The sequence below is a fragment of the Stenella coeruleoalba genome (assembly GCF_951394435.1).
Source record: "Stenella coeruleoalba genome assembly, chromosome: 10".
NCBI lineage: Eukaryota > Metazoa > Chordata > Mammalia > Artiodactyla > Delphinidae > Stenella > Stenella coeruleoalba.
In genome coordinates, this window is record NC_137156.1 from 98,006,877 (window position 1) to 98,027,503 (window position 20,627).

At 41.5% G+C, this 20,627-nt stretch overlaps 1 protein-coding gene across 10 annotated transcripts in view; it reads left to right on the plus strand.

Annotated features, from left to right (window-relative positions):
- FANCD2 (FA complementation group D2) overlaps positions 1–20,627 on the plus strand; it is a 56,792-nt gene that overhangs the window by 24,721 nt on the left and 11,444 nt on the right. For 6 of the 10 annotated variants that reach the window (XR_013830361.1, XM_079935819.1, XM_079935818.1 and 3 more), the window contains 16 exons: positions 394–504; positions 4,811–4,920; positions 6,432–6,492; positions 7,161–7,280; positions 7,727–7,800; positions 8,105–8,251; positions 8,783–8,883; positions 9,183–9,298; positions 10,340–10,448; positions 11,810–11,920; positions 12,189–12,301; positions 13,506–13,649; positions 14,917–15,033; positions 15,784–15,912; positions 16,051–16,169; positions 19,541–19,651. Coding sequence is in view for 8 of the 10 variants with exons in the window: in XM_079935819.1 (XP_079791945.1) it covers positions 394–504; positions 4,811–4,920; positions 6,432–6,492; positions 7,161–7,280; positions 7,727–7,800; positions 8,105–8,251; positions 8,783–8,883; positions 9,183–9,298; positions 10,340–10,448; positions 11,810–11,920; positions 12,189–12,301; positions 13,506–13,649; positions 14,917–15,033; positions 15,784–15,912; positions 16,051–16,169; positions 19,541–19,651 (1,793 nt within the window). In the remaining 2 variants the exon portion in view is untranslated. Of the gene's footprint in view, positions 1–393; positions 505–4,810; positions 4,921–6,431; positions 6,493–7,160; positions 7,286–7,726; positions 7,801–8,104; positions 8,252–8,782; positions 8,884–9,182; positions 9,299–10,339; positions 10,449–11,809; positions 11,921–12,188; positions 12,302–13,505; positions 13,650–14,916; positions 15,034–15,783; positions 15,913–16,050; positions 16,170–19,540; positions 19,652–20,627 lie in introns of those variants that run through there. The other 4 variants (XM_079935823.1, XM_079935824.1, XM_079935825.1 and 1 more) reach the window with 3 other exon arrangements.

Here is a 20,627-nt window from a genome sequence, read left to right on the forward strand (position 1 = left end):
GTCCACCTGCCGATGCAGGGGACACGGGTTCGTGCCCCGGTCCGGGAAGATCCCACATGCCTCTGAGCGGCTGGGTCCGTGAGCCATGGCCGCTGAGCCTGCGCGTCCGGAGCCTGTGCTCCACAACGGGAGAGGCCACAACAGTGAGAGGCCTGTGTACTGCAAAAAAAAAAAAAAAAAAAAGAAAAAAGAAAAGGGGAACTAGGAGGATGTATGTTAGCATGACTAAGCAGAACATCAACCCTTTGGGCTCTGAGCATGGTTTTAGAGAACGGGAGCTTTTGTGAAACAGATGCTTGGCTATCTGTGTGTGCCTCTTATGAGGATTTTAATTTTTTTATTTAAAGGAAAAAAATGTTACTTGCTAATCTCATCATTGGCATTTTGTCCCAGGGCATACTAGACTATCTGGATAATATGTCACCCCAGCAAATACGAAAACTCTTCTATATTCTCAGCACACTGGCATTTAGCAAACAGCATGAAGCCAGCAGTCACATCCAGGTAAGAGGCAGTGTGTTGAGAAAGAATCTTTTAAACCTCTTCAATTGAAATTTGCTGAACAAAATTACTGCAGCCTGTGTAGTGGTAGGAATAGAGTACATAGCTGTAGTCCTAGCATTTGTTTATTCTTTTCTTACTACAAACATTAGGTGTCTACTGTGTGCCAAGCACTGAGATGATAGGTATATATTAGACCTCCTGCCCTCAAGGAGCTTAGTCTGTTAGGGTGAAAATGAGTCTGTAATCAGCTAATTATGAAACTGAGTAAGAAAAGCCACTCAGGTACTGTACTGAGTGCCACGGGGACACAGGGAATTCCCTTGTTCCCTAAGGAACATCTCCATCTAATGTGAACTCCATCTGGGCCTGCTCTCATTTGTGGGCATCATTCATTGAAAAAGCCAGGCAAAAGAACTAAAGATTAGGTTGGAATCATAACTCATAGCTCTTGTATATCTTTAGTGCCACCTTGTGGCAGTAATCCATACTGGCCTGTGACTTTGAACAACCAATACTTTTTTTTTTAACTAAAATTAATTGGCTGGGTAATATACACTCATGGTACAAAATTCAGAAGGTATAGAAAGGTAGTGAAAGATGTCTCCTCGCTCTCAGTCCTCTAGGCATCTGGTTCTCTAAAGGCAATCGCTGTTATTAGCTTATGGCTTTCTAAGATGTTCTGAGAATTAACAAATTTGTATTTACTTGTATACCTATATTCCACACCTTACCCTCTTGTTCTGTGTCTTGCTTGTTTCATTTAGCAGTACAGTTTGACGATTTCTTCATGTCAGTAATAATAGAATTACATCATTATTTTATTTTAGTTTAATTAATTTATTTATTTATGGCTGCGTTGGGTCTTCGTTGCTGCGTGCAGGCTTTCTCTAGTTGTGGCAAGCGGGGGCTACTCTTCGTTGCAGTGCACGGGCTTCTCAGGGCAGTGGCTTCTCTTGTTGTGGAGCACGGGCTCTAGGCGCACGGGCTTCAGTAGTTGTGGCACATGGGCTTAGTAGTTGTGGTGCACGGGCTTAGTTGCTCCACGGCATGTGGGATCTTCCTGGACCAGGGCTCAAACCTGTGTCCCCTGCCTTGGCAGGTGGTTTCTTAACCACTGTGCCACCAGGGAAGCCCTATTTTATTTTTTAATTGTGGTAAAATGTACGTAAGATAAGTTTTACTATTTTAACCAATGTTAAGTGTACAACTCAGTGACATTAAGTACATTGACAGTGTTGTGCAACCACCAGCATTATCCATCTCCAGAACTTTTTCATCATCCCGAACAGAAACTCTGTCCCCATTAAGCAATAACTCCCCATTCCCTTTCTCTACACCCTGGTAACCTCTAATATACTTCTATGAATTTGCATCATCTAGGTACTTCATTTAAATAGAGTCGTACAATATTTATCCTTTTGTGTCTGGCTTTTTTCACTTAGCATAATGTGTTCACGGTTCCTCCACGTTGTAGGATATCTCAGGACTTTATTCCTTTTTATGGCTGATAGTGTTCCATTGTATGTATAGACTGCAAGTAGTTTATCCATTCACCCATTGATGGATATTGGCTTTTTTTCCATCTTTTGGCTATTTTGAATAATGCTGCTATGAACATTGATGTACAGGTATCTCTTTGAGTCCCTGTTTTCACTTCTCTTGGGTACATACCTAGAAGTGGAATTTCTGAGTCATGTAATGATTCTGTGTTTAACATTTTGAGGAACCACTAAACTGTTTTCCACAGTGGGTGCACCATTTTACATTCCCATGAACAGTAGAGGGTTCCAATTTTTCCACATCCTCACCAACACTTATTTTCTATTTTTTATGTTTAACTATCCTACCGTTTGAAAAGTGGTATCTCATTGTGGTTTTGATTTCCATTTCCCAGATGACTAATGATGTTGAGCATCTTGTTGTGTGCTTATTGGTCCTTGTATATCTTCTTTGGAAAAAGTCTATTCAAGTCCTTTGCTCACTTTTTTTTTTTCCTCACTTTTTTTTTTTTTTTTTTTTTTTTTTTTGCGATAAGTGGGCCTTTCACTGTTCTGGCCTCTCCTGTTGCGGAGCACAGGCTCCGGACGCGCAGGCTCAACGGTGGCTCATGAGCCTAGCCACTCCGCGGCATGTGGGACCTTCCCGGATTGGGGCATGAACCCGTGTCCCCTGCATCAGCAGGCAGACTCTCAACCACTGCGCCACCAGAGAAGCCCCTCACTTTTTAAATGGATTATTTTTTGTTGTTGTTGACGTATAGGAGTTCTTTATATACTCTGGATATTAATCCCTAATCAGATATATGATTTGCAGATTTTTTCCTCCCGTTCTGTGGATTGTCTTTTAATCTTGATAGTGTTCTTTAACGTAGTTTTGATGAAGTCCAACCAATCTGTTTTTTTTCTTTTGTTAGTGGTACTTTTGGTGTCATACTTTAAAAAAATTGCCAAATTTGAAGTCATGAAAAATCTCCCCTGTGATTTCTTCTCAGAGTTTTAGTTTTAGCTCTTAAATTTAAATCACTGATTCACTTTGAGTTAATTTTTAAATATGGTGTAAGATAAGGGTTCAACTTCATTTTTTTTAAACAAGCTAGTTTTTATTTTATTTATTTATTTATTTTGGTTGTGCCGGGTCTTAGTTGTGGCACACGGGATCCTCATCGCAGCGTGCGGGATCCTTAGTTGTGGCATGTGGACTTCTTAGTTGCAGCATGAGGACTTCTCAGTTGCAGCATGAGGACTCTTAGTTTTGGCATACGAACTACTAGTTGCGGCATGCATACGGGATCCAGTTCCCTGACCAGGGATCGAACCTGGGCCCCCTGCATTGGGAACGCAGAGTCTTACCCACCGGTCCACCAGGGAAGTCCCTCAACTTCATTTTTGTGTGTGTGGGTATCCAGTTTTTTCTAGTACCTTTTGTTGAAAAGACTCTTTTTCCATTGAGTGGTCTGGGCACCTTTGTGGACAATCAATTGGCCGTATGTGTGAGGGTTTATTTCTAGGATCTATTCTATCTGTTGGCCTAAATGTGTGTCCTTATGCCGGTAGCACACTTTTGATTACTGTAACTTTGTAGTACTTTTGAAATTGGGAAGTGTGAGCCCTCCAAATTTGTTCTTTTTCAACATTGTTTTTTTTTTTTTTAATTCTAGTTTTTGTATTTATTTTTTGGCTGCATTGGGTCTTTATTGCTGCGTGAGAGCTTTCTCTAGTTGCAGCGAGTGGGGGCTACTCTTTGTTGTGGTGTGTGGGCTTCTCATTGCGGTGGCTTCTCTTACTGTGGCTCTAGGTGTGTGGGCTTCAGTAGTTGTGGCTTGAAGGCTCTGGAGCGCAGGCTCAGTAGTTGTGGTGCATGGGCTTAGTTGCTCCACGGCATGTGGGATCTTCCCAGGCGAGGGATCAAACCCATGTCCCCTGCACTGGCAGGTGGATTCTTAACCACTGCACCACCAGGGAAGTCCCTCGAGATAGTTTTGGCTATTAGGGGTCTCTTGAAATTCCATATGAATTTTAGTATGGGTTTTTCTATTTCTGTAAAAAATGCCGTTGGTATTTTAATAAGGATTACATTGAATGAGCATATTATCATCTTAACAATGTTCAGTCTTCCATTCCATGAACATGGGATATCTTTCCATTTATTTAGGTCTTCTTTAATTTCTTTCAGCAATGTTATGCATTTGGTTTTTTTTTTGCGGTATGCGGGCCTCTCACTGTTGTGACCTCTGCCGTTGCGGAGCACAGGCTACGGATGCGCAGGCTCAGCGGCCACGACTCACGGGCCCAGCCGCTCCGCGGCATGTGGGATCTTCCCGGACTGGGGCACGAACCTGTGTCCCCTGCATCGGCAGGCGGACTCTCAACCACCGCGCCACCAGGGAAGCCCTGTTATGCAGTTTTTAATGTATAAGTCTTTTGCCTCCTTGGTTATATTTATTCCTAAGTACTTTTTTCTGTTTGATTACTTCTACCTGATCAGCCAACAACATTATGATAATTTACATTATCTATATCAAGCAACTATCACAACGGTAACAATAATAGCTGTTATTATTGAATGTCTACCATATGTTGGGCCCTGTTCTTGGAATTTTTCGTAATTTGTCTCTGATCCTTGAAAAACCTTTCCCATTTTATAGATGAAAAAAATTGAGACTCAGAAAGATTAAATGACTCACCAAAGACCACACAGTTAGTAAATGATAGAACCCTTGCTATTCTAGGGTTTTTGGCTCTAATATTCGTAGGCTCTTTTGCTGTACCATTCCAACATCTTCATCTTTATCATTGTTTCCTTGTAGGATGACATGCACCTGGTGATACGAAAACAGCTCTCTAGCACCATGTTCAAGTACAAGCTCACTGGTATTATTGGTGCTGTCACTATGGCTGGCATCATAGCAGCAGACAGGTATGCATGGAAATTCTGATTTCTGTGGCTCATGGTCAATTAATCAAGTTGCTGTCTTAAAAAATAAATTGTTACATTGTGTAGACATCATTGTAACAGAAGACATTAAAACCATAATAAGAGAAGTGAACAAATGTTTGTTGCCACTTTTCCATGTTGCAGCATGTGGGATCTTTCGTTGCAGCGTGTGGAATCTTTCATTGCGGTGTGTGAACTCTTCGTTGTGGCGCGTGGGCCTCTCTCTAGTTGTGGTGCGTGGGCTACGGAGTGTGTGGGCTCTCTAGTTGTGGTGCACAGGCTCCAGAGTGTGCGTGCTCAGTAGTTGCAGCATGTGGGCTCTCTGGTTGTGGCGCATGGGCTCTAGAGCGCACGGGCTTAGTTGCCCTGCGGCATTTGGGATGCTAGTTCCCCAACCAGGAATCGAACCCCGTCCCCTGCATTGGAAGACAGATTCTTAATCACTGGACCACCAGGGAAGTCCCCTATGTTCCTTCTAATCTTGACTGTATATACTACATATAATTTTTACAGAATTGCAATAACAGTCATTACATTCTGATGGTTTAAAACTAGGGATTGCTAAGAAATTAAGTTCTAGAAGTGTTTCTAAAAAAGGGAAACCCTGATCTCCCTGGGATGCATTCTTCTGCATCTGCTCCAATCCTGGGCACTAGACAATACAGGTTTCTCCACTGCTGTGTTATTCCTGTCTGGAACACCATGTTTGATATAAATAAAGTCTTCCTGTGGCTTTTTCCCCCTTTGCACTTTGATGCCACAATTGTAACACCTAAAAGAAGCTTGGGGCTTGATAAGTTGTTACCATTGCAAAATGAGATTGGAATTTAGTTCATGCTTCTTGGAAATGATTTGTCATGAATTTCTGGCACCTCAGGAAACATCCTTAGAGTCATCATTAGTAATCCGTAGAGGCTGCATAGTATACTGGTTAAAAGTTCATTCTCTGGAGCCATACTGCTTGCCTGGGGTGAAATACTGGTTCCGTTATTTATTAGTTGAATGATCTTGGGTAAGTTACTTTACCTCTCTGTACCTTTGTATTCTCACATCTGTGAAATAAAGATATTAATAGTATTTACTTCATAGAGTTGTTGAGAGCATTAAATAGAACAATGCCGAGTGCTTGCCCCTATGATTTTTACTAATTTAATGTATCCTTAAAAAAATCTAAGATAACCATTGTTTGCTCTAATCCACATTTTGTATGGTCTAAATAAATACTTGGGGACTGGCTTGGTGGTCCAGTGGTTAAGACTCCATGCTCCCAATGTAGGGGGCCTGGGTTCCATCCCTGGTCAGGGAACCAGATCCCGCATGCTGCATCAAAGACCCAGTGCAGCTAAATAAATAAATATTTTAAAAACAAACAAACTTGTCTGTGCTTTCGTGCACTTTTATCTCCACCCCAATCCCAAGGAAGGCACATTTCTTAAATTTATTGCCAGTTGTTACAAAATATTACAAAAATGGGTCTAAAATAATGTTTTTAGAAGTAGATCTTCCAGTTTGACCCCAGGGAGAGGAGACCTCAGCAGTGAACAGTGTACACAGGTAAGTTCTTGTCGTGTAGTTGGATATGTTTATGAGTAACTGAGGAATTGCTTCTGGTCACTGTCACCTTGCCAGGAAGAAGGCTTTTTTTTTCAAAATATGTTTTCCTGAACTCATAGCTTTTGTAATTTGTACCACTCTTTTGTCCTTTAGAATCCACTGGCTTGGGTTGTATTTTAGTTCTGTATCTGTCTAATCTTCCTAATTAAATTGTAAATTCCTAGAGAGCAAAAAAGGTGGGTCATGTTTGAGAGTAGCAGATTGACTGGAGCATAGGGACAAGTAAGTGTGTAATTGGAGAGTTGGAGCTAAAGCTAGTTTGGAGATAGAAAACAGAGAGCTCTGAATGTGAATCAAGACATTTTGATTTAATTTTTCCACAGAGGTAGTCCGTAAGGGTTTCTTAGCATAGAAATGGCATAATCCAAGCTTCGCTTTAGAGAAATTAATCAGTTTCATGTGTATGATGGATTGGAAAAGAGATGCGATTCAAAAGAGATGGATTGGTCAGGAGGCTTAGGAAAAACCTCAGGTGAGAGGTGGTGATAAGAGCTTTGCCAGTGAAATCGGAAAGGGAAAAACTTACTACTGAATGGGGTGAATGGTGTTTAATTAGGAAGCACTGGCATCCCAAGGGCTGGACCGTTCTTTCTCTTCGACTGCTCCAGGTAACCTCCTTGCTACAGTTGGTTCATTCCTGCAGTGAGCAGTCTCCTCAGGCCTCTGCACTTTATTATGATGAATTTGCCAACCTGATCCAAGGCAGAAAGCTGGCTCCACAAGTGCTGGTATGTCCAAGTATCTTTTCTTAAAGCAGTGAAGCATGAGGGCTGCTTTACTACACATTCTTCAAACCCTTCCCTCTGTTGTGCTGCAAAAATAAAAAGATCTTCCTGTGAGCTCTCCCATATTCTAATTGGGAAGGCTGTTCTGACTCACTCGGCCCCAGGCCTCTCCTCTGAGGCCTCCTTCATATAATAAAAATAAGGGATGAGGATGATGAACATGTGGTTAATGATGTTGTTGAAAGCCACCATCTATTCTGTGCCAAGCACTGTGTTAAGCATTTTTCATGTATTATGTCTATTCCACATCAGAATGATGAGGTATGTATTATTGTTATTTTCTTTTCAGAAATGAGGAAACTGAAGCTTTAGAAAGGTTAATAGTTTATTTAGGGCTTTATAGCACATATACCCTGGTCTACCCAGCCTTTTTTGTTTGTTTCCTAAAGGAATGGGCTGGGCAGACCATCTTTAATGATTTCCAGGATGCCTTTGTGGTGGACATCTGTGTTGTTCCAGAAGGGTAAGTACCGTTTACCCACTGACATGGTTGTACTGGTCAATTATGTCAGTTATGTCAATTGCTGGTGCAAACCTCAGAATGTCTTGACCTCAGCCAAGTCTAGCCCACTCCCACAACTTCCCTCCTCCCAACCCCAGTACCCCGGCACCCCCAGCTCCAGGATTGCTAAAAGATTCCCCACTTGTTCTTTCTCCTCTTTCTCACTTCTCCTCATAACAGAGGAGATTAGTTTGTTCTAGTGGTTTCTCCCATAGACTTGCCATACCCTTGAATTGCGGTATCAGATTCTGGGTTCTTTCCACAGTGACTATCCATTTCCTGTGAAAGCTCTCTACGGACTAGAAGACTATGATAGTTGTGATGGGATTGCCATCAACCTCCTGCCACTGTTGTACTCTCGGGACTTTGTGAAAGATGGGGGTAGACTGACTTCGCAGGAATCAGACCAAAAGTCAGTACACTTTTTCTTCTCTAAAACCTCTGTTGGTATTTTGAATGTTCACGGGGAATGCCGCAGTTCATGCAGTCTCTTGAGAACTTGATTGAAAAGGATTTCTCCCAAGACAGGTGGTATATGGATGGGCTCCTAAGAATGGGGCAGACTCCTTGTTTTCTCCCAGACCCTGGGTTTGGGATTTGCATTGAGTCATGACAGCCAACAGATATTCTGTGAGGCTGCTTTTGTTTCTGTTCCTTTTTCCCACCCATGAACGTGTTTGTCTATCTCTGCCACTCTTAACACCCTCCTTCCGTCTTATCTCCACTTCCTCCTAACACATGGGCATTCAGTCTACTTACCTCTGTCTTCCTCCAATTCAGTTCATTATTTATTTGGTGAGCATCCATTACATTCCTTGTTATATGTTCTTAAAAGTAGACATTTATTTTGGGCAAACCTCCTTAATTATAAGGTTGGGCTCCCTATAAACATGGACTAATGTGTCTATAAACCGTGGTCTAAAAATGGATTTTTCCTTCCCAGATTGGTTTCTCCGTTGTGCCTGGCTCCCTACTTCAGGTTACTGAGACTTTGTGTGGACAGACAACATAATGGAAACTTGGAGGAGATTGATGGTTTATTAGGTATAGGATGAAGTTATCAGATCCTTTCTTCTTTGTAACCTTTCTTTGGTAAACTTAGGGAAGGGGCAGACTGGTACATGTGTGTGGAGGAAGGAATTTTTTAACTTCACAGAGACTTTTAGATTATATTTATTGACTGCTGCATGATATGGAAGTATTTTTGAGACTAATCAAAGCTTGACCTTCAAATACTAGTTAAAGGGGAAAGTAAGTAGAAGGAGAGCTAGCTCTAGGGGCAGCATCCATGTTCTGTTGACTTGAACTAAAGGGGATTAGAAATGTTTGTCCTTCTCTTTCAGACTGTCCTATATTCCTCACTGACCTGGAGCCTGGAGAGAGACTGGAGTCCATGTCTGTTAAAGAGCGTTCATTCATATGTTCACTTATATTTCTTACTCTCAACTGGTTCCGAGAGGTGAGCAGAGTTACTAGGACAATTCACTTACTGTCTGTAGTTTCTCTTGAAAGGAAACAGTTTCCTTGGTTCCACGAGGCTCCTTAAAAATTCTTCACCAACCACTAACCCCTGTGTGTTTCTGCAGAGGTTGTATCCTACCCTTCCCTAATCATATGCGCCTCCTGATGCAGCGAAATCAAAATACTTAGAATTCACTTACTGTTGCCCATGCTTTACTACCTCCAAGCCTTTTCATGGTAATCTACTTCTGCCTGGAATAACTTCACCTTCACCACTGTGAAAATACTGTTCCTCCTTACATCACTATGCACGTAATGTTTCGATTTAGTGAGATCAAGTGAATGATAGTTTTCACTTTCCTTTACAGTATGTTTGTGCTTAATGAAATGCACAATCATAATGAAATATAATGAAAATGAAATGCAGAAAATGATGGTAACATCTTACATCTATATCACACTTCCTTTCTCATGCATATTATTTCTGAGAATGTTTATTCACTTGAAATATCTCTTCTTATCCTGACAACTATATTATGATGTAGGCGGGATGGATATTATTATCCTCGTTTTACACATATGGAATTGCAGGTACAGAGAGTTCAAAGTCATTAAAATTTATCAAACACATGTGCCAAATGCTGGGCTAGTTTCTTTATTCACACTTAATCCATATGACTGCATTCCAGTTTTATAGCTGAAGAAATAAAAGCTCAGAAAGGTTAAAGACTTGGCCAAGGTCACACAACTAGTAAGTAGCAGACTAGGATCTGTTTCACTGAAGTGTATACTTTCTAGCTATTGTGTTGTTCCACCTTATTACTTAACTAGAAATAAGTAGAACCAGGATTAGAAGTTAGATCTCCTCTATTGGCCCAGAGCTTTTTCTTTACAGCCCCTTGCTGAGAACACTTTGACATTTCTCACTAGACTCACAGATGCTGTCACCAAACAACTCTTTTAGCTCTCGCTGAATAACGCAAACAAGGTTAAAATCTGAATAGTTCACAGTGTGAGAATATAATTTTTACTTCCACAGGTTGTAAATGCCTTCTGTCGGCAAACATTACCCGAGATGAAAGTGAAGGTGCTCACCCGGTTAAAGCACATTGTAGAGCTGCAGCAACTCCTGGAAAAGCACTTGGCAGGTGAGGGAAGGGTCCTGTATTGCAGCCCTGCTGGGCAGTGGTGAGGAGATAGCAGAGTTAGCTTTTAAGCCAGACTCAACGATAGCTGCCCCCGACTCGTGGGACAAGAAAATGGTTGCTCAACAAAAATTTTAAAAAATGAGTACATCAGACTTCCCTGGTGGTGCAGTGGTTAAGAATCCGCCTGCCAACGCAGGGGACACGGGTTCGAGCCCTGGTCCGGGAAGATCCCACATGCCGCGGAACAGCTAAGCCCGTGTGCCACAACTACTGAGCCTGTGCTCTAGAGCCCGCGAGCCACAACTGCTGAGCCTGCATGCCACACCTACTGAAGCCCATGCCTAGAGCCCATGCTCCGCAACAAGAGAAGCCACCACAATGAGAAGCCCATGCACCGCAACGAAAAGTAGCCCCCGCTCACCGCAACTAGAGAAAGCCCGCGTGCAGCAACAAAGACCCGACACAGCCAAAAATAAAGAAAGAAAGAAAGAAAATTAAAAAAAAAAAAAGAATACATCCATTTTCCTCCCATTGTTATCTCCAGGAAACCTTGGTGTTTAATACAAGATATAAAACATTGGTTGGGCTTTTTGTACATTACATTGCTTCTTTGGATGTCAAACTTCCAGTGCCCTTTGCCTTCTTGAACATCATTATGAACCAGGAATACAGCTGAGAGGCCTCTTAATACCTTCTGGCCATTAAGAAAACTTGTCATTTTAGAGTGCTAGCTTTGGGACTTCCCTGGTGGTCCAGTGGGTAAGACTCCCTGCTCCCAATGCAGGGGGCCCAGATTTGACCCCTGGTCGGGGAACTAGATCCTACATGCATACTGCAACTAAGAAGCCCACATGACACAACTAGGAGGTCCGCTTGCTGCAGCGAAGATCCAGTGTGCTGCAGCTAAGACTCGGCACAGCCAAATTTATTTATTAATTAATAAATAAATAAAAATAAAGTGCTAGCTTGATTCTCTGGGGAAAACATGGAGCCTCCCTCAGGCTCTCATCTAAATAATTGTGTGTAAAACAAACTGCTATGTGACCAGATATTGCTAATATCTTTAGATTTTAAATGTAAGTTAATTTATTTTTAGTTCTTATCTGCTTGGATGTTTTATATTGGTATAATGGTTTTATGTTGATTGATCATAATCAATTAATATGATATTCCTGTAAGTTATCTTTGGCTATTTTACTATGCCAAAATGATTAACGTCAGATGACCTGAATGCATCTTACAGGCAGTCAGCCATGCTTGGCAGTTCTGGAAACTAGTTTTTAGCTAATCGGGTGATTAGAATTCAAGTCAAATAGTGGTATATGGTTGGTATTCATTGAGCTTCCTGCTGTTTGTTTCAGTCACTCCAGACTATGTTCCTCCCCTTGCAAACTTTGACTTGGAAACTTCAGAAGTAACACCTCATACCAGTACTGCTGTTTCAGCAAAAATCAGAATACAAGGAAATTTAGGTGAGTATGCTCTTTTCTTCTTGTTCTGTGTCTCCCTATGTGCCATGCTGAATTTACTTAGAGGTTATGCGCATCAAGGCATCAGTAATTGGAGAGATTATATAATTGAACCCTTCTTTGGCATGGTTATCAATGAACTATAATTTAGGGTTATAAAATTACCTCCTGTCTCTAGGTAGTCTTCAGCAGGTTGTTTCTTGAAGGCAGTGATATTTAGTAAACATGATTATTGATTATTTGAGTCACTTTTCTTTTCTTGAAATACAAGGAGGAAGGAAGCGAAAAGCAGATGGCAACAAAACATCCTCCCCTGACCCACTTTCAAAGGAGGATAATTCAGAATGCGACCCTGCACCATCTGATAGGAGCCAGCTGGAAAAGGTATTGGAATGACTGGTATCTATGAAGGTGTGTGACAGCCCGGTGAGATTAACAAAGGGCCAGCATTATCCTATGCATTTTACAGAGAGAAGGATTAGGGAAAAGAGAGGCGAACAAACTCTCCTAGGCCTTGGAGTGACCCTCTCAGTAGCAGAGTTTCGGTTAGACTCCAAACATTTATCACTACCACACACTGTTTTTCTAATTATTTTCTTGATTGTATTACTCCCTTTTTTGCATCCCAGGAGTACTTTGAATTCTCACTTGTAGCAATTAGCAAATTCTTTGTATGTAGTACAAGATATACTTCTTTTAGCCTCTTTCCTCTTCGGATCCCAGATTATCTCTTTCTCAATGAATTTAGATAACATGAAATGCTTAGTACAGTTTCTTTTTTTTTTTTTGCGGTACGCGGGCCTCTCACTGTTGTGGCCTCTCCTGTTGCGGAGCACAGGCTCTGGACGCACAGGCTCTGGACACTCAGGCTCAGCGGCCATGGCTCATGGGCGCAGCCGCTTTGCGGCATGTGGGATCTTCCCGGACCAGGGCACGAACCCGTTTTCCCTGCATCGGCAGGCAGACTCTCAACCACTGCGCCACCAGGGAAGCCCATTAGTACAGTTTCTTAATACAGATACTTAATAAACAGTAGGTCCTTTTCCTGTAATTGTACCACCCACAGGGTAGGTTTGTGAAATTGCCTAAACCACATGGATCCCAATTATTTCTGTTTTTTAGGTACTGTTTATTGAGAATTTATGTGTAACTCCTCTAATCTTCCTAAAAACTCAAGCTTAGTATTGATATTTACATTTAATAGACGAGGAAACTAAGATCCAGAGAGGATAGGTGACTTGTGTAAAGTTACACAGTTAATAAGTGCTTGAGCAAGGATTTGAAGCCAAATCTTTCTGGCCCCTAAGCTCATAGTTTTCTGTACCACACCATAGTGCCTTGATTTGTCTATATTCATCCCTAAGTGGAAACCAACTGAGTATCGATGTGTGACCTATATCCCAATATTACAATACGTGATCTGTTTCAGGAATATTTAGGGACTTTGGTAAAAGGAAGTTGGTAAAAGGATGTGATGAACTGTAACTTTTTACATAAAATAAATGCACAATTGCATTTTGAAATCTTCATTTAAAGTTAGATTAATATAGAAGCCTTATTCTATTGGTTTCTGGTACTTTCCTCCCAGGAGTTCAGAGGGAAAGAAGAAAAGACATCAGTATCATTACAGAATTACCACGCTTTTTTCCGAGAACTGGACCTTGAGGTCTTCTCTATTCTGCATTGTGGGCTCGTGACCAAGTTCATCCTAGATACTGAAATGCACACTGAAGTAAGTGACAGAGCTGAGATCCCAGAACTTAATCTTATTTCAGAAAGTTCCTCAGCTCTATTCCTTTTTCCAAAAGAAAGCCATGACCCTGGGAGAAGTTGGACTCTGCCTCCAAAGCCTTTATATGTGCAAGTGTGGATGAATAATCATCCTCATCATCTTGATGTTTATAAGTCTAAGTTTTTTTTATAGTGCATTAGGTATTACAAAAGATCATGCTAATGATGTGATCCTTACACTACGTTACTAATAATAACCTATTTAGATTACTTTTGTGGAGCAACACTGTTGTGATTTATAGTTACACAATGCTCTTTTCACTTTTTTGTGACATTTGTTCAGTGTCCATGAGTGTTTGTTGAGGCCTTTTTTGTTTTTGATGCAAATCTAGATATTGGCAATTCAGTATTACGTAAGCATGATGCTTGCCTTCAGCTAGCTTATAATCTAATAAAGGAAGGAGACAACTAGCAGTACATTGTGTATTGATGGTCTGAACCAAGTACCAGTGAAACTGAGGAGAGAATGGTATTTATAATGAAGTTGGAAGTAGAAGACATTTACACAGAGAAGGTACCTTTTGGTATGGGATTTCACCAGAGAGTAGAGTTTTTCCAGGTTAAAAAAATTTTTTTGAGAAAATGCATGGATTTTTACCATAGATTTTTCAAGAATGTAAGCTCCTTCAAAATGGAGTGTTTTTTTTTTTTTTTTCAGTCTTTCTGCGTCAGCCTGTACTTGGAGATTCTCCATAGCTGTATGTTGAGTGAAAAGTTTGAAGTGAGACTGCTTGACCCATTCTACTTATGGTAGTGTAATATGGTTATAAGGATCCTGCCCAGAATTAATAGTAGCAAAACATTAGGTGGAAGAAAATATGAAAGAATTACTTAATGAACAGAGAAAAGCAAAATTCCCTTTAATTAGTCATTTTTTTTATCCCAAGTTACTTAGGAAATGCATCACGGGTCCATAGGTGGAAGGATACACCAGAGGCATTTATTTCTAGAGCAAAAGTGTGTCTTCTAAAACTATACTGCCTCATTCCCATTTAATAATTTTAAATTTTGTTTTACTTAAGAAGTGCATGACTTTTTGATTTGTTGACAGAGTACTACAGCCATTTATATGAGGTGGGGCAGAATTTCCCCCTTTTTTGGTAATGGTCAGATTCTTCACCCATTGTAAAGAGTAAACATGAAATGTGTCCCCCAGAAAGATGGCTAGGACATGCTGGGAATTACTCTTTCCTTCCTCTTTGTGATAGGCTACAGAAGTTGTGCAGCTTCAGCCCCCTGAGCTGCTTTTCTTGCTGGAAGATCTTGCCCAGAAGCTGGAGAACATGCTAACACCTTCTGTGACCAGGAGAGTCCCCTTCCTCAAGGTTAGTACAGGCAGGAGCACAGGCCCTGGCCTCTGGATTTGGAAACAAGGAGGTCTTAGTAGTGAGTAAGTTGTCACTTTCTCTGGTATTGTTTTTGGGTAGCATGGTGGTAGCCCCATTGCCAGCCCACGTTCATTTTGCTTTAGAAAGGAACTCTGAAACAGAGAAAACAGAAAAGCCACCCAAAACAGAAAATGTATTTCTAAATGCTCTGAGCATTCCCGAATCCTGTTCTTTGCTTGGGTTTTGGTTTTAACACCCTCCCGAACTAAGCCCTTGCCCAAGCCTCAGCATAGTAGTCAGCTGTCTAGAGAAGTCCAGAATCTCGAGTGTGTATGTAATGGACCAATGCATGTAGCCTCTGGGGAAGCAGTGCGATGACACAAACGACAAAATGTGTAAGTTTTAGGTGTAAACATTTAAAATTAGTATATCTAGTTACTTGATCCTTTCTTCTTATACTTAGTATTTGCTGTACATTCTTATCAGCCTAAATGATTTCTATTTTCGTGTGAGTTTTATCTCATTAGTAATTTGGGGTCTATACTTCTCAAACACTGTCTGTACTCTCTAAAAGCCAATCTCTTGGTTATTTGAAGATTGAGTGAGTTCCATTGTCAAAATATATCCCTAATTTCTTCTGTCCATTCTACCCGGTAGCACAAGGTTTGATTAATCTCTATAATAAACTCTTAGTTTCAGAGAAGCTATCCAACAGTTCCTTCCCTCGTAACTCTGAATTTATTATAGAGCAAAGGAAACCGGAATATTGGATTCTCACATCTCCACCAGAGATCTGCCTCAGAAATCGCTCATAGTGTTGTTCAACTGCTGAGCCCCATGTGTAACCATCTGGAGAACATTCACAACTATTTTCAGGTCAGAAGCCTATCTTATCATTATAGAGACTTAGAAATCGCTTAATGAACAAGAGATTTCATTTTTGGCTGAGAAATATTGAGGGAGAATGAGGGCAATTGCTGAAGCAACAGTCTTAAAAGCATTTTTCCCTTGTAGTGCTTAACTGCTAAGAATCATGATGTAGTTGATGGACCAGGAATTAAAGGTCAGGAGTACGACATAATGTCTTCCTGCTATCAGAGGCTACTGCAGATTTTACATGGACTTTTTGCTTGGTGAGTATGTGGCAAGTACAGTAGGTAGAGATAATCAAGTATGTCCTTGCTTCTGCTTGACAGTCACCAAGGCACTGAGGTATAGAAAAGAAGGAAAGGGCTCCAAAATTTTATGTAAATATGATGCTTATTCTTTCTGTAGTGGTTTTGTCTGCATCATTTCATTTGGTCTTGCACGCTCTGTGTCTTACGGAGTCACTATTATTAACTCATCTGAAAATCAGATGACTTGCTTTTGGCTAACCTGTAACAAATCTGGCCGTCTGATTCTTAGTGAGTTTGCTGTGGCAACCTTTCCCTAATAGCACCAGAGAGACTGTCAGTTAAGAAGTTGTTATTAAACAAGTTATAGATGAATTCCAGATTATGAGGTAAAGAGCTGAAGGCTGTGTAAGCTGGGGTGTTTAGGGGTGCCTTCATGAAATCATGGGACTTCACGGGGCCCTTGGAGGGTAGATGGCTTTTTGGGAGGTAAAGGAAGAAACTGGAAAGCATGGCATGGACAAAAGTAGAAACGAGGGAGGTGTGTCCTTTAAATGGTTTTGTTCCTCAGGGCTGGGTCCTGGCCTCTCTGTTCTCATTATACAGGTTTCCTGGGCAGTCTCACCCAAGCTTAAATTCGTGCTAAAATTTAACTTCTGAGCTGCAGGCATTTATCTCCAACTGCCTACTCAGCACCCCGTTATAGATATGTCATTGACACCTCAGACTCATCACATCCAAAACAAGTGTTTCTTCCTTCCCACATCTCCTTCGGCTTTCCCTGGCCAGATAGATGGCACCACCAGTTGTTGAGCCAGAAACCAGGAGTTATTCTTTGTTCCTTCCTCTACTGTCTACCCTTTCTCTCTCCCACATCTGATCACAGAATCCTGCTGAGTTTGTCTTCTAGATAACACCTAAATGACCACCTGTTCTCTCCTCCTCCACTGCTTCCAGACTTCTGTCGTCTGTCACCAGGACTGGATTAGTTTCACAGTTGGTCTGTCTGCCTCCAGCTGTCCTCTTTCGGTCCCTTCTTCACGCAGCAGTTAAAGCGATCTTCCCAACACAAACCCGATCTTATCCTAGCGCAACTTTGGCTTCTGATTGCCGTTAGATTTCTCTTGAGTTCAAACTCTTTTACCCAGCTTCTAAGGCCTTTTATTATCTGACTCCTGCTATTCTACTCACTGTCTTGCACTCTGCCCTCCAGCTGTACTGAATTAATTTCAGCACCCTGTATAGCTTTTACCTGGAAGGCTCCACACATACCCATCCTTCTACCAGGATCCTCACCCTCCTTGATCCCCAGTCTTTTCTAAATCATCCCTGAGATCTGGATTTAAACTGTACTTCCTCAGGGGCATCTTCCTTGACCCCCTAGGCCAGGTAAGTCTCCTTTCTGCCTCTCTTATCCCCACTTCTTTGCTAATACTCTTACGATAAAACTGATCACATTTTATTATAATTACTTGTTGATCTGTCTTCCCTGCTGGACTGTGAGCTCCATGAAGGCAGAGACCAGCCATTGTCATATCCTCAGTACTTAAAAACAGTGCCTGACAAAGGATTTGAACAGATGCTGAAACAAGGAGATAAATGGATGGCAAATAAACACATGCGAAGATATTCAGCAGTATTAGTTGTTAAGGAAATGCAAGTAAAAATCACAGAATGGCTAAATTAAAAAGGTTTACCTCGCCAAGCGTTGGCGAGGATGTAGAGTAACTGGAGCTCTCACATGCTGCTGGTGCAGCTGTACAATGGTGCACCCACTTTTGAAAACTGTTTGGCAGTTCCTTAAAAAGTTAGATATACACCTACCATACAACCCAGCCATTTCATTCCTAGTATTTATCCGAGAGAAATGAAAACATGTGTCTACACAAAGGCTTGTGAATGAATGTTTATTACAGCTTTATTTGTAATAGCCCCAAATTGGAAACAATTCAAATGTCCATCGAATAGTTAACAGATAAACAAATTGTGGTATGTTGATGTGGTAGAATACTACATTGCAACAACATGGATGAAAAAAGAATTATAGTGAAGAAAAACCAAGACCGTAAGAGTATGTAGTATTTGATTCTATTTATATAAAATTCTAGAAGAAGCATATAATTTTTTAGTGACAGAAAACAGTTCAGTGGTTGCCTCGCATTGGGCGGGAGGATGGAAGGAGGGATGGATTACAAAGGAATACGAGGAAACTTTTGGGGGTAATAGATATGTTTATTATTTTCAGTGCCATGGTGGTTTCATGGGTTTATATATAAGTCAGCTGATCAAATTCAGCATTTTAAATACATGCATTTTATTGTATGTCAATTATACTTTAATAAAGCCATCCCCACCCCCTACCTCCCCCCCTGAAAAACCTGCAGCCCATAAGAGGCCCTCAGAATTCATTTGTGGAAAGGAAAAGAGGCTACCACTGGTGATGTGGAAATGTTTCTAGAGGAGTGAAAGATCGAGGGGGTCAGATTGTGCTGGGCCTTGAAGGTCAGGCAGAAGAATTTGAATGTTGTCCAGGGAAGCAATTTTGGAGTTTTATGATCACAGCCATGATATAGTGAAAGCAGTGTTTTACGAAAATCCTTTTGGCAGCAGCATGCAGGACAAAGGGATTGGAAAGGCAATCAAAAAGACCAGTCAAAAGATGTTGACATGGGCTTCCCTGGTGGCGCAGTGGTTGGGGGTCCGCCTGCCGATGCAGGGGGCGCGGGTTCGTGCCCCGGTCCGGGAGGATCCCGTGTGCCGCGGAGCAGCTGGGCCCGTGAGCCGTGGCCACTGGGCCTGCGCGTCCGGAGCCTGTGCTCCGCGACGGGAGGGGCCGCGGCGGTGGGAGGCCCGCATACCACCAAAAAAAAAAAAAAAAAAAAAAGTTGACGTGATCTGTGCATGGGATGATGATAAGGGCCTGGCCTAGAGTGATGGCCTAGGCTTGGAAAGGAAGGGACAATAGGAAAGATAATCTGAAGATAGAATTGTCAAGACTTGACTTAATACAGAAGAAGGAATAAGTTCTTTGCTGAACATCTACTATGGATTAGACATGGATTTAAGCAATTTCACAAAGTTATTCCTGTTTTTTTAGAGAAGACTGATAGTTATCTCTAAAATGTAAAGAATGAAGGAGAGCTTTGTTTGCCTTGAAAATAATCCTAGGAGGACTGTTAGGTCCTTAAGGAAAGACGTTTTCAGATACGCTTCAGCTTCTAGTCTGATACAGCAGTGACTGAATTTAGCACTTGAGTACTTTCAGTACTTCAGTTCTCCTTTTTCTTCTGTTTTATCGATGGTACAGACTGGAGGCCAGGATCCTCAACTGCTGTCCACGTAATCTTCCTGAAACTGAGCTAAACTACCTTTCCTTGACTTTCCCTTAGGAACGGATTTTTTCAACCTGAAAATATTAATTTACTATACTCAGCCCTTGAGGTCCTTGCTAACCGACTGAAGCCAGGAGAGCCTGACCAAGCTTTGGAGGAGCTGCTTAGGTGGGTCAGACCACATATCCCTGAGTGTTGTCCCAAGAAACTCCTAGGAATAAGATTGGCAAGATTTCTTGGAGATAACTTGGTATTTTCAGTGACTTTTCCTCATTTTTGTGAGCTTTCTCGTGTGTATTCAGATATATCCTGAAGCATTAGAAACTGTTGAATTAATCAAACTAAATCTTTATGCACCCTTCATCCTGTAAAGTTCGCCTTTTCAGGTAATGTTGATGAAAGCACTGGCCATCTGTAGTCAGCTCTTGATTATCCAGGGACCTACTCTGTCTCCTAGTAGGGTTGGGTAATTAGGTAGCAGTTAGTTACCACTGATTACCTGTCCATTTCCCTCATCTTGGAAGAAAAGGAGCCTAGGCCGAGGGCACAGGAGGTGAGAAGGAGCTCTAAGGGGCACAGCTTCCAGCCTCTACCCCAGCTTCAACCAGAGCACCTTGGTCTTTCCCTTACCTCCCCTGATAGCCTAGGCCATCACTGGGTCCACAGTCAATGCTTGTCATTCCTGCCTATAGAGCCTTATTTCATTTTCAATACAGTACTTTTAAATTTGTTTGAATTCCTTTCCACCAATCAATCAGGAGTTGACTCTAGTTTTATTTCACCTACAGTTTTGGATTAATTGTGACTCACATCTGCCATTACTTCAGAGCATTGAAAGCTAGCCATTTATGGTACATTTATTAGAAGCTCTGCTTTCTCTGCCTTATCATTTCCTTTCACTTTGTCCCTATGAACCCAGAACTTAAACATTATTCTCAGTGTGTTGCATAATGCCTTAAAGAGCAAGTAATTTATTCTACACTGAGAATAATATAGTCAGCATGGCCTATGCTAGCATTTGGGTATCTTGGCATATATGACCTCTTCAAGGCCATCATTCCATCCGCTGAGCTCTGGCCTCCATGCCCTAACTTTCTTTATACAAAGTTATAGTCTCTGTAAGGTCTTGAAAGAAGGTTCTACT